This window comes from Aphelocoma coerulescens, chromosome 15 (assembly GCF_041296385.1).
Source record: "Aphelocoma coerulescens isolate FSJ_1873_10779 chromosome 15, UR_Acoe_1.0, whole genome shotgun sequence".
In the NCBI taxonomy this organism is placed as follows: domain Eukaryota; kingdom Metazoa; phylum Chordata; class Aves; order Passeriformes; family Corvidae; genus Aphelocoma; species Aphelocoma coerulescens.
The window spans coordinates 1,898,666-1,912,694 of NC_091029.1; the positions used below are offsets into that span (position 1 = coordinate 1,898,666).

Below are 14,029 nucleotides of genomic sequence, written 5' to 3' on the forward strand. Positions count from 1 at the left end.
TAATATATAATTATATATATAAAGAATTTATTTCTTTTAATTAACTCTTTATCAATGCTGAATGCATTCAACACAATTGTAAGTACAATAATATTTCACCCACAAAATTCAAATAGTGCAGGAGACACTGAATGCCAGAGGGTTGGTACAACTACTGCAACTGTATTTTATGAAAAACAAAACACTTTAGTGCTTCCATTTCACTGTTTTAGCAAGCTCAGTTTTTAAATTACAGTATTTTTCCCTTTATAAACTGGAGGGTTACAGACCTAGAAAAGGGGTCTCTCACTCTCAACATGACATTTAGTAAAAAAAGGTTACAAAACCCATCAGCTTTTAATAAAGAAAACACACTGGAATTCCTCAGCTAACCTTAGAGCCAATAAAGGACTTCAACCAAGGAACATTTTGCTAAACATCTTCCTCAACTGTAATTATGTTAATCCAGAGCAACGACAGAAAATTCCATGGAAATAACCTGGAGTTACCCCAGGAATAAGGAGGAGGCAACTGCTCCCTTCACCTTCTGAGCCCCCAGAAGCCTCTCAGCCAACAGCTTAAAACAATGAGAAGGGTACGGCACAAAATGAAGCAGCAATTACCCTCAAAGGTACCATGAGAGACTTCAAGACTGAAATTATTCTGAGTCAGGTCAAATGGGTTTAGTGCATTATGATTTGGCTTTATAAAAACATCTTAATGCACACTACACAGAGAACACTTGCATGTTTCAGGGTCAAGGGGTTAAAACTGCCATGTATTCCTTACAGGGAACAAACACATGGATTGCAAAATGTTGTTAAAAATCCAGTTAAAAAAAAAAAAGAAAGAAAACATTTTATGAAAGAAATATTCTATCTGCAACTATTGGTGCTCCCATTTGATGGGCTGCTGATGTAAATCTAACCAGAAAAGATGCACTCATATAAATAAAAATCAAAACAGGCAGGTTTCTCCCTCCAGGCTGGAAAAAACCTCCAAAATATATGGCATATTTAACCAATAAAAGGGAGCTAAGCTTTACCCAAGCCTTTCATAATGCACTTCATGAAGTATTTTTTTTCCTTTTAAAAGAACCACTGGTATTAAATAGAGCTTTTTCTTTACATACAGTATTGGTATATACAAAACAAATACAGAACAAAGACAGTCACAAAAAAATAAAACCCCCAGACAAGTGACTTTAATAGTCTTGAAGCTCAGGAATATTTTGGTACAGGTCCAAAGCCTCTGGGTTTGAGAAAGCTCCCCGCTGCTCAACTTCTTTCCCTGCAATTATTTGCTTCACAGCTACTTCCACTTTCTTCCCATTTACTGTATACTGAAAAACAAAACCAGCAAAGATAAAATTACATTTTTTTTTCATGTAGTAGCTTTATGCAAATATTCATGAAACCCCCCATCAATTCCAGAACTCTATCAAAATTTAGCAGAATGCCTTCTCTTTTGTTACACTTGAAGCACTTTCTTCTGAAAATCACTTGAAGAGTAGGTAGAATTCAAAGAGTTTGTGTCAGTTTATTACTCCTACTGGCAATTCTGTGAGAACACGATCAAGCTCCAATATAAAACAACAAAACTAGATCAGAATTATGGTATAAACACTAAAAATGTTTGGTTTTATGTTCTGACACATTCCATTTTCAAACAATTTTTAATTTTTTAAGGGTGGGCTCAAAGAACAAAGCCTAACTGCACTGGGTTTTGGGAGAAAAAAATCATGATTTTCTTATCTGAAATGGACAGTTCTTCTAAAAGGGTGAAGTGAAACTCTGGGCTTAAGCCATCCTCTACAGTTAAATGTTTCAAAAGAAACCGTAACAAATAAAATAAACTGTAACCAACAGAGGCTTCACCTCCGCTTATGAATCACACAAATTCTATTACACTGGGTGACTCAAAGTAAGGACACTGCAGGAAAAAAACCCCTAATTCTTCTCTTGAGATCAGAGCAGTAACTTCTGACACAGTAAGGAGGATCTACTCCAGTGTGAACAGACACAGCCAAGGCCCATTTGGGTGATCTCTGCTTTTGGAGGCACCAAGGCTTTACAAGCCCCTTCCTCGTGCTGGTACCACTGAGACATTTTGGGGATGGCACCTTTGAGGAGCTGACACACAAATCCCTCCTCAGTGCTGTCTGCCTGCTCTGGGAACAGGACCCCACCTGCTTCACTGCCCAATCTGCTCATGGAGGAACCCAGGCTGGTCCTGCCCTCCAAAGCCACTGAAACTCCTCAGCTCCAGGCACCACCATTCATCACTGGAGACCATTCAGAGCCAGGTGAGAAAACCCTCACCACACTCTTGCAATACTGTCTTGATACAAAAAAAAAACAAATCAAACCTTTCCTTATTAGATCTGCTGAAGTCATGTGTAACCCTGCCCTCCTTAATCAATCACTTCTATCTCTTCTCAATGAGTAGCAACCTAATTTTCACAAGAGCCCAGAAACCAGAACAGCTCAATGGCCTGCAAGGGAACTCCCCCCTTTAAAAAAGATCAGGCTGTTCAAAGTAAATTAGTTTACTTTAATCACTAAATCCTGTGGATGATTGCCAGAGTGTTTATGTGGTCAGGACAGAACTAGACAGATTCATACTATGTTTTTTGAGACCTGAATATCCTATTAAAACCATGCTTTGTGTTACTCAATCACCTCAGCATAGCTGTACTGTTTCTACCAGAGTACAGTGCCAGGATCAGATTGTATTTTCAGATGAGGATTCAAACACATTTCTGAAAGTAGCAGAAAATAGGCAGTTTCCCTTCCAATCAAAACTTTTAAAGATGGGAGACAGGCTTCTATCACTTTACCACTGGCACATTTATCTGAAAGGTAATTAAAACTCACTCAATTCAGTCAATGGGTGACCTAATTAATGATCTAAGCAGGCTCTCCCGAGGGGCAGCCCATCCCAAACACCTCCCTGCTGTACATTCAGGTGATTCACACAGTCCACAAGTTCAACACTCCATGCAGGAGCTGAGTTACAGCCCAGAAAATGGGAACTTCAGGGGATTCTACACTCATGCAAGGAAGACATTTTGAGCCAGGAACTATCTGCCAACAGCATCCTGAAACAAAAAAACTCATCAGGTCAGGACCAGGTCCCTCTGTGGACCACAGAGAGTAGTCCTGAACCCTACAGCACTTCCACGTGGAAGCCTACACTGGGAGTAACAGGGTATCAGCATCGAATGATGGCTCTGAAGTCCCAAGTGTTTTCTCTAGACACACTCAAGTCTTTGTGCAAATAGACTTGGGAAAACCACACTCTGCATCCCCATTCTGCTGCTCAGAGTCATTGAGGAGGCTGTAACATCAGAGAGGCCTATAAAACCAGACACTCCACCTGAAGAGTTCATACAAAGAGCTCTAGCAGAACACAGCTCCAAAAGACTGAGCATGCAGAACCTTTAGCTACACAGATTTCTCCCCCTGAATAAGCACAACAATTTCATTTTAATTACTGTTACAGTTAAGGCAGTAGAGCTACATTTAAGTGGCTAAACAGATGTAAAAGTGAATTGGTTTACAAAGTGATTTTCTGAATTTGCTGAGTGCTCTCAGCTTTCCTAAGAATGTCACTCATAACAGGAAAATAAAACCAAGATATGCTTACAGATAGCCAGAAAAGCTAAAGTTGAATTACCTTTTTAATATCTTCTTTTAAGGGGCTTAAGTACATATTACTGAGAAAGTGCAACCCATTTAAAAAACAAAAAACACACTTAGCTGAAGAGGAGATGAAAAGATGTTGCTAGGCAACATAGACAAACTATTTATAAAGCCCGAATACACTTTTGAGATGCTAAAATTTCCATGTATGTGGGTTTGAAGAGCAGTGACAACTGCTCCTTAATTACTATTCAAGGTGACAAAGAAAACAGTAGGCAGCCGTTCTCCTGCCATACCGGGATGCCTTTGGTTTCCAGGATGAGGCTGGGGACGTGCCTGGCGGAGAGCGCGGCGCGGATCGCGTCCTGGATGCGCTTCACCAGGCTGCGGCTGAAGGCGTGGCTGGAGGCCATCTTCAGGAACAGGATCACCCTCTCCTCCCCGTCCTTGTTGTACTGAGGGACGCACAGGCTGTCAGACACCTCCTCAAAGGCTTCCACTGCAAATGGAGTCCTCGTTAGCACTTGGCTCGGTGGATCGTTCCGGACGCGCGGTTTTTGTGGTCGTACCGAACAAAAATCACCTCCCCTGCACGGGCAAAGGCAAACAGACCCTGCCCGGGGTATCCTGCACTGAGCCTCACCTCTGTTGGCTCTGGAATTTTAACTCTTATGTGAAAATCCAGGTTTAAGGACCATTTAGGTTCATAACAATTTTGCTATTACTTTTGCAATCGGTAACAAGGTTTTGCACTAAACCATTTTCTCTGGCTTTCTTCACGGGCCCCACTGCAGCAGACAGGACACTGAAAGTGCCTGGTGTCATGAGAACAGGAAGGCAACAGGTCCTCAAATCTCAGATTAGCACCTTTGCAGGGACAGTTTCCCCACCTGTCACAACACAGTCTTTGAAATACAAAGCACAAGCTCAAGAACTACTCCTAATTATCAGGAAAGGTACAACAAAAACAGTGTCAGGGGCTTGCCTTTAGGGGAAAAAGAAAAGCCTGACAAGTTAGGGAAGAAAGAAAAAACCTGCTCCATAAAATGTTGCTTTTGTATATCCCAATGAGTCATCTCCCACCCTACAGATACTTCAGGAAAGCAAGCAGTTTCAAGTGTACAAAATCAAATTTTACTGATACTAATATACTCTGCACTGTCTCATTTGACAAACAGCAAGTTTGTTCTTACTTAATCCTTCCATCACCTTTATAATGCTTAAATTTCAGATTTAAGGCAACAATGTCATAGCTGGAAGAGGTGGAAAGTTGATTTCATACCTATGTTATAGATTTCAGAACTTCCAAATCTTACTCCATTTGGATTTAATGTACCATCACTGAAAAAATCACAGACAAACAAAGAAACATTAAAGTGTGATTACAGCTTGATGAAGAGGAAAAATTGATGCAATTAACCAAGTCTCTCTAGTGAAAGCAAAACCACATTAGAAACAGAATTGTAAGAGAATTGAGTCAAAAAGGCATTTTACTCATTAGAATGAATCTGTACAGAGAACAGCAACATTAATTCACTCAACTTTGGTGAAAACAACAACTTTGAAATGCAAGCAGTAAACTCAGTCCCAATTGTGATCTTGAATGTCTGATCACTGACAGAGGCACAACTAAATACCTTCTGTAATGAAGTTTTGCTGTAAAACAAGATGATGGCAAAGCCAGGACCACAAAACAAGTTCCCCAATTCACCACCTTGAATGTGCTGCACTCTCAATCTGAACTCCTGTGACCATTATGAACCATGGAACACAAAACCCAGCCCAGTACTGCCTTGTGTTCATAAATACAGAACTGGGGTAGAACCTCAAAATGAGCTCCCTTCCCTCAAATCCAGCTGCTCTGATTAATTGAGGGTTGAAATCCACAATATGGGATTTAATAAAAATATAAAGCTAACAAGGGTGACAGAATGGTGTACATTTATTCCTAGGTGAAAGACTGCAAGTTTTAACACCTCTTTACTTTAAACACTTCCACCAGAACACTGTACCTGCGACCCAGCATGACAATTCCTCCAGTCTTGGGATTAATTTTGCAGTAATCACCGTGGGCCCAAACACCTGGTGGGGAATGGCAAAGGTTAAGCAGCTGGTTTCTTCTTCATCCAGTCACAGCAGACACTGAACTGGCATTAACTGAGTGAAATACACAGAAATACAACAGATACCCACTGAGAACTGCCCACAGCCAGGGTGACAGTACTGAACTCCTCAAACAATCCACACTACATTTATTATAAAGAACCAGCACACCAAGGGGCAGCTCAGAAATTAGGATCAAACCCCAGGTTATCTTCTGATTGCTTGTTTGCATGACTACACAGCATTCCTTACAAACCCAGTGAATAGCTGCTCTGAACACCACATGTTGAATTACTGAAAGCATCTCCCACAAAAGTAACAACATTCCCACCTTGATTCATTGTCTTTCTTGATCCATTTTTTTATTATGCACAATTCTATAAAAGAAGCTTCCTGGGGTTGTGTAATATGTATCAACAACTCCCTAGGGAGCTTCTGTGCATACTGTTCTTGATTTGTGTTAATGCAAAATCAGGTTTGACTTTCCATTATTATTTAAGATTGATACTGCCACAGCAGGCTGCCAAAAGCAGAAGTACAACCCAATTCTACTCAAGTTTTTCTAAGGAAAAATACCAACCTCAATTATTTGCACATAAGACCATTTTTTAACTTAACTGTTACAATCTCAAGCCCATTTACAAGGAAAGACAGAAAAGGGTTCCAGACAATCTCAGTGATTTCAGTCTTAAAACTGTCACACAGATTATTTTTTTCTCTATTTACTGCTGTCAGGCTTACATGCAGACTGCAACTTTGACATTCCTCAGTTTTCCTGTATGATTATCTCCTGCTGCACATCCTGATTTTTCTTGTGAGTTGACTCTGTATTGCTGCTAGTTATTAAAAAAAAAAAAGTTTCCACATCTGAAAAACAGCAGCTGGAGATCCTGCTCCTTAATATCCCTGCCCTAGAGGCACCAGGGATTTTGGCATTGTTGTGCCACATAAGGAAAAGCCCTGGATGAGCAGAGTCCTCCACAGTTACCAAAAGCCTCTGGCCCACAAGTGCCTTTATTCTGTAGAAGGCTAAGGATGCACAATATGCATGTCTGAGGCAGCATATACTTAATATATATTTAATCCTCATGCTAATGAGGTAGCAGCTCAGCACTTTCCCCTTGGGATTCACTCCTGTAGCCAGGCAGGAGCAGCCTGGCAGAGGTGCAGCAGCACTCATTAATAGCTGATTGCTACCTGACCTATTCAGCACTTCCATTTCCCACCCGTGCCAAGCACTGCGCCTGCACTGCAGACTCTGACAGGCAGATCTGCCTCGTGAGAGCAGCAGCAAAACGAGATTAGAGCTTTGCAGAGATCCTTACCGGTTTTATTTGGATCTCTGTCCAAACAAAGCACAAGAAAACAGAGGGAGATATTATGAAACACCGTGGAGTTCTCACCCTGGAAATAGGGACTCAAAGCTGCACCTGTGGCTGTCATTGGGTAGCAGCAAATAAGCCTGTGCCTTCCCTTCCAACCTGCATCATCCAAAGCCCTTCATTACATACCTGGGAATTTTGAAAAATAAGCCTTTCTGTATTTGCTTCCATTCTCATCGTTCCAGAAGTGCGTGGGCTGACAGGGAATAGGCTTGGTACAAACCAGCTCTCCACTTTCACCCCAAACTGGTTTTCCTGTTGACAAAAAAAAGAGGTATTTTCCACATTTCCTTTCTGTAAATAACAGAATAACAAAGCAAAGAGCATCTACACTTATTACTTTTTGTTGAAGTTAGAAAATACAGTAGCTAGATGATCTTAAGTGTGCACAGTATTTTGGATCATAGCTACCTTCATCATTCCAAGCTTCTACAGCCATTCCAAGATTCCTGGCCTGAATTTCTCCTTTGTAAACTGGAACTGTAACATTGTGACCCATGAAACATGAAATTATATCTGTTCCACCTACAATAAAAGAAATCCATTTAGAATACGCAGTATTTCTTGGAAAAAGCAAACATGACAACTACATAGGAACTCTGAAACAGCCAACTGCCAACCTTTGCCAAAGGCTTCTGATCCACACTAAGCAGCATAGAACAAACAGCATTATCTAGGATGCTGTGACTTTTATTAAAAGGTTTTCTTCCTTACTTTATGTATCTTGTCATACGTGTATTCCTTTCATGCAGAACTGTCCCTTAAGGCGTAACTTTTCTCCTTTCAACAGTCTCTTTAATCTCATTTAAGGAAATTTCCATTTATAGGAGAGAGAAAATAAACAGGCCCTACTTTACAGACTTCAGATATTTACAGAATTACTTAGAAACATTCTCTTGTTTGTTTTCATTAGTTTAAAGTAACCAGTCAAGCTATTCCACTCAACATTTACTTAGCTTTTATACTTTATCAGCATGGGAGGAGGGGAGGCAGGCCTTCAGGATGAACAGTTATCTTAAGAAAAACAGATACTGTCAAACTGCTTACTTAACTGCAATATTTATAGTCTTTCTAGGACTTCATGGAAGAGAATTAAGACATAAATCAATCACGTTAGCTTTTCTCAAGAATAGGCTTCTGCATTTGAGTCTATTAATGTCTGTAGTAACAAGTTCTAGATTCAGCACTACTCTCACTGAGCCCAGAGTCTGAGATAACTTCAGTAGCAGAATAGTTATATTTTAAAAATCAAACTGAGTTAAAAAGCCCTTTGAAAAAGTCAGTCCTTGTTACAAAGCAAAATGAGGAGTGCTGTGGTGGACCTTATGTGACCAGAAGTTGCCTCAGCTAGCACTGCTCACAACAAACTGCACAGCATGAGGGCTTGATATTTCTCTAATTATATAATCTACAAAAAAAAAAATCTTGTCTGCAGTGCCAATTACTTGGCACAAAAGAACTGAAACGGGAACTATCCAAGAGGTATTTTCTGCTAAAGTCAGCTATTTGCAGAACAGTATGTTCTGTAGGTTAATAATCATTGCTTGATCTCACCCTGCCACCCCTAAGGACAGCCAGTCAAAATAAATGATCATACTTAAAATCCAAAACATCCACCAAAAACACTTCAGAGTGCCTTTATGGCAATGGAATTTCATTATGGCACAGTGAATTATGCAGCAGAACCTCAGCACTAAAAAGACAGCTCATTCCAGTTTAACTATAACCAATCCCAAATGATCCAAAGGCCTAAGCTTCCCAAACACACAGCACAGACAAGAAGGAAGGAACTGCACAGGCAGTCAGAGAATTACTGGGATGCTGCAGCATAAAAGCCTCACCTGAAATGGATCCCAGGAGGACACTGCTTTTTATGTGTTTGTAGACATACTCATAGCTTTGAGATTTGAGAGGTGATCCTGTAGACAGGATAGTGTGGAGTGTTTGGAGATTGTGTGTTTCACCTTAAAAAGGAGAAAATCAACACGGGTTAAGGCAGAGTTTTTACAAGTGTTTGGAGCTATTTGTCACCACAATCCAGAATAATTACATAAAGGACTGCAACAAGATAGGGAGCCAGAACCAGGAGAAGAAAGGTAGGAGGGAGGACAGAAGGGATTCACCAGCTTTTTGAAGCTTACATGGTTTTAAATTTTTCTGTTCCAGCACAGCCAGCCACTTTGCACCCGTTCCAAGGATGGTGATCCTAGAGGGAAAAAAAGTTTACATGTTTTGCATATTTAAATACGCTAAGATTCTAAAGACCTGCAATTCCCACTGCAGTAAGCAGAGGCTGTTACACACTCTGTATGTGGATTAGACAAACAATGCAGCCTCTTAAAGCTTTCTAAGTGCAAGGCACATCCTTTTGAACTATCAAAATCAGTCCAATCACATGTCATCTCTGCAGCTCTGAAACTTTTAACTCTATCTTTAAATATTAAGCAGAGCTTTCCCATCTCACAAAGACATTCACATTTACAGGAATTTGTAGCTGCTCCAAAGGCATCACAGCATGTTACAATGCTTACTTGATTAATGGGCCATAATTTTCCAAGAGTGCCTTGGTGCACTCTTACACAGAAGAGCTTTGCCATTTCAGGGCACAGTTTGACAAAAATTACTTTACTCTGGGACAGCAACCACAGATTTTCTGGACACACCTGTTCAGTTTTCACTGGTGAAAGCTTGAGCTGCCCATGCCTAAATCAACAGGAAACTTGGCCCAACTGAACAATTCAATCCTGCCCTTGTAAGGTGTATTTAGAGCTCTTCAATACAATAGCAGAATTAAAACTTGAAACAAAGGCTGTGTTTCTTCCATCTGTCAATGGAAGTGCCAGTTTAATGCTGCTGCTGACAGTCAGGAAATCCTCTTACCTGCCTTCTACTGATTCACTTTACATTACAGCAATAAACTCAAGAAAATGCCCAGAGATAGATGAGGATAAGGGACACAGCCTGAGTGCAGAGCATGGGCAATACCAACACCAGCAGAGCTTAAATAAGATCCTGCCAGGTCGGCTTTTACTCCAAAGGCAGGATGGAAGGTAGGAGACTGTTCCAGGCAAAGAGAGGGGGATATTTCAGCACTCCCAGAAGGGGACATCTTCCTTTGCCATTCTGGTGGAAGACTCCCCTCTCAGGTAGAACAGGCTCCTTGCACAAACATCAGTGCATAGAGCAATTTATCAGGCACATGGGAAGTGCACCAGAGAGGCACAAAATGGTTTGGACTGGAAGGAACCTTAAAGATCATCGAGTTCCAACCCCTGCCATGAGCAGGGAACCTTCCACCACAAGAGCCCACAGCTCCTCAGTTACCCTGTACCTCAACCATGTGAACTATTTTTACTCTTGTGTAACATCTCACTTTCCTTCCATGCCTCAAATCAGTGCTTATTTTACATTAGAATACAAAATGCTTCTCTATTTTAAGCTCTTTGACACTTCCTCTACAGCACATGTAGAGCCAAATCTCCAATTATTTCCTTCCAAATGCTACATAACTGCATTTAGTCACCATCCCCCAATTCCCTTGCACAGATCATTAATGGATGTCCACTTGAGTCATTCTTGCCACGCAGGATGAGATACCCTGATGATACCCTGAGAATATGCTCTCTGAAGGAAGTGTGGTGTATCTTCAGAGAATAAGGTAGTCTTCACATGTTGAAGCTTTTTTTTTTAACATATTTAACATATGAGTGAGCTGGGAACAGACTGCATGATGAAGCAGCACCCAGATGGCCACCGCTTTTAGCGCCAGATTACAAAAGTGAGACATGCAGACACATTTATCTTCACTTGCTTTTGGCATGTGGAAACAATGCTTAAAAATAAGCTGGGGTTTTTTTCTCAATTCTCATTTTTTTGCCTGTTGTTCTACCAGGGTTTCTTTGTGGGGTGAAGCATGGCTGAAGTTTGTGGGTTTCTTTTGTGCTTTTTTTTTTTTACTGGAAGCATTTTAACTTGGCATTAAGTTTCAGTTATAATAGCCAGAGACAAAATGTCAGTCTTTAAATATTACATGCCACAAAAGACAAGTGAAGTTTAAATTATTAATTGTGCAGAGTCAGAAAGTGAATCTTTTGTCATCCACTTTCCACCACAAACAATTTTAATTACCAATTAAAAATGACACTTGTTTTACTGGTATTAAAATTGAAATCTTCTACTTACATCCAGCTGGCAAAATAGGAACGTTACAAAACAAATCCAAAAAATCAAAGTTTAACAAAGTATACAAAGCTAAATGCAATTGCAGGGTTTTACAGCTGTTTCTCTGCTACCTGCCATTTCTCTAGGCTTCAAGAAAGGGTGCTGTGAACATTTTCAGGCACAAAAAAATGGCATAAAACAATTACTGAATGGCTTATCAGCATGAATTAGGCATTATAGATTAAAAAGCAAAATATGAAAATATAAGCAACCCTGCTGAGCCTTTCCAGTCAATTTATGTCTTTAAGTCAAAGTTCTATATTAAAATCTTATGTTGAGCTGCTTGAAAAAAGAGTTCTTATTTACTAAGTTCTGAGTGTGCTGAGAAATTGCTCTTCAGGTTGCTCCCAATTACTGCCTTTTGAAAAGGCTGCTCTTGAAAACTATTGAACCAAAAGTCTTTGTTTGCCTGGAATTCTAATACCTGACTCAAATTTGAAACAATCAGCTCTTTGTCTCTCCTGCTCTCTCTAAAAATGTTTTAGTACAAATTTTTAAGAGCAGTTCCACTCAAGGCTGAGCCAAAAGATAAACTGTGTCACGCTGTGTGTGAGTTCCTGACCAAGAGAACAACATCAGTGAGGTTGCTTGGGTCACTGTGACAGGAGTCAATGCCATCACCCTTTATTTAATCCTGGATACATACCCTAGTCTGTCAGTCAGGTCCCAGAGCACATTTGGTGAAGGAATTAAAGGAGATCCATCATACAGGACCACTGAAGCTCCTGTAGCAAGTGCAGTCACCAGCCAATTCCACATCATCCAGCCAATCTGGAGGAGAGAAGAAGCCTCCATGAGTTTGTCAGCTCACTGCCTGCAGTCCTGGCAGCTCCAGCACAGCACCAGCAGTGCTGCCTGCTGGCACAGGGGCTACAGGTAACTCTACAAGGAGGGACTGGTGCAGATCTTGGCAGAAGCTGGACCAAAGCACAATCCCTGTCCTCATGCAAGAGGTGCCACCACTTCCCTTGCCTGAAGTTCTCCTGCTGTTAAACCCACACCACTGATTTTGTCTGACCATATTATCTAAGCCCCAGCAAATAAGGCTGAAGCTCTGCTCATCCTCCCACCTGTCCCAAGACTGCATCAGCTGCATGTTCCTGATGGATGTTCATCTAACTGATCCCTACAAACACCTAATGAGATGGGGATTCCATGCCTCCCTGCACACACAGCTTTAAAGCACGAGTCAGGAGACAGGATAACTTTGAGACAAGGCAATTACCATGATCCCTCCGTGGAGACATTCCAAGCTGACTAGTCATGTTAAAGTTCAGAAAGGAACTCATGAGGAAAGACATCAGCCTTCTCAAACTGCTACAGTCACAGAAGTCTTAGGAATCTTTTTTTTTTAATCCCAGCATTGGAAAAAACACCCCTACCACATAACTGAACTCCACACAGATGAGGTGAAGCTTAGAGCTGGGCAGCTTCTTTCCTCACAACCAAAACAGAGACATGACTGAAATTCTCATCTTCAGTATGACCTAGCCCTGCAGGAAGGTGGAATCTGATTTGTAGGTGATATTGATGAGGCAGCTTGATCAATAAACCTAAGAGACTAAAAATCAATCCATTTTCCTCACCAGCTGGGTCAGAAACATTTAACACGGGTTTGACCTTTCATCAGAAAAGGTCCCTGTTGCATTTTATTATTTCACCTGATTTTTTTAAACTCAGATAGGACAAACCCTTGCAGTAAAAAAAAAAAACCACACAAAGAAAGGTACTTGTGGATTTGTAAGAAAAGCTGTCCCATCTTTATAGGGAAAATATATTTCAGTGTTTTTAACAATGCCTTAAGCCCCACTTGCCGTTGTGTAGTACATAATCACATCACTGCTGGTCATGTTGCCATGAAGGATGTGTTCCTTCAGGTGCTGTATTAGGGTGCCCTGGAAAAACAGGGAAAGGAAAATACAGAATCACATAAATGAAAAGCAAGACACTGACAGCACATTAAGACTTTTAAAATACTAACATAGTCAATACCTTGCAGCATGTACAGGATTAAAGCAAGTATTTCCTTTAACTACAACTGAAGTAAATCCCAGGGCCTATCTAACAGCAGCAGCAATTGCATTCTCCATTTTCTCACATAACTTTTCAGCCTCTCTCATTAGACCTCAGCAATTCCCACTGCACATCACTTTTAATCCATGGAATAAACAACTTCCTTCCCTTCCAACTCCCCACAGCCATCAGAGTTGCAGAGTGCTCCATGCAGACCCTCATTTTAACAGCAGGCTTTCACCAGTCAGATTTTCCAAGAGAAGCCCTTTGACAGTTTCATTGTCAGTGTATTTGGGCAGTGGGAGGAGTGAAGGACTGAGAGCTGCTATAAACTGCAGCAGCTGCTAAACATTAGCACTATGTATCCAAATTATCTTATCTATTAACATCTAGGAGACAAAAGACTTGACAATACAGATCTCCTGTAAACACTGGAGTGACTAGAAATGTGAAATGTCTCACTGCTCAGAGCATCAATATTAATAATGCCCTTAAATGTATTACTTCCTTTTGTTGGAAGTGCTGCTAAATCACCTTCCTGATTATCATTAAAGCATAACTTGCTAGGATAAATAAATTTACAGACTACTTCATTAAGTCACTTCACTGCAGTGACAAATTAATGTAGCCAATGTTAAAATAAAAAATGGTTTTTGCATTTATGCAAGGAGTCATAGTGAAACTATT

The 14,029-nt window shown here is 40.6% G+C and overlaps 1 protein-coding gene across 1 annotated transcript in view; it reads right to left on the reverse strand.

Annotated features, from left to right (window-relative positions):
* AACS (acetoacetyl-CoA synthetase) overlaps positions 1-14,029 on the reverse strand; it is a 37,802-nt gene continuing 23,773 nt past the window's right edge. Inside the window, exons 9-18 of the mRNA XM_069031371.1 lie at positions 13,144-13,224; positions 11,976-12,100; positions 9,250-9,314; positions 8,950-9,072; positions 7,520-7,633; positions 7,238-7,363; positions 5,636-5,705; positions 4,906-4,964; positions 3,920-4,122; positions 1-1,321 (exon numbers count right to left, since the gene is read on the reverse strand). Coding sequence (XP_068887472.1) covers positions 1,184-1,321; positions 3,920-4,122; positions 4,906-4,964; positions 5,636-5,705; positions 7,238-7,363; positions 7,520-7,633; positions 8,950-9,072; positions 9,250-9,314; positions 11,976-12,100; positions 13,144-13,224 — 1,104 coding nt within the window. The 3' untranslated portion in view covers positions 1-1,183. The remainder of the gene's footprint in view (positions 1,322-3,919; positions 4,123-4,905; positions 4,965-5,635; positions 5,706-7,237; positions 7,364-7,519; positions 7,634-8,949; positions 9,073-9,249; positions 9,315-11,975; positions 12,101-13,143; positions 13,225-14,029) is intronic.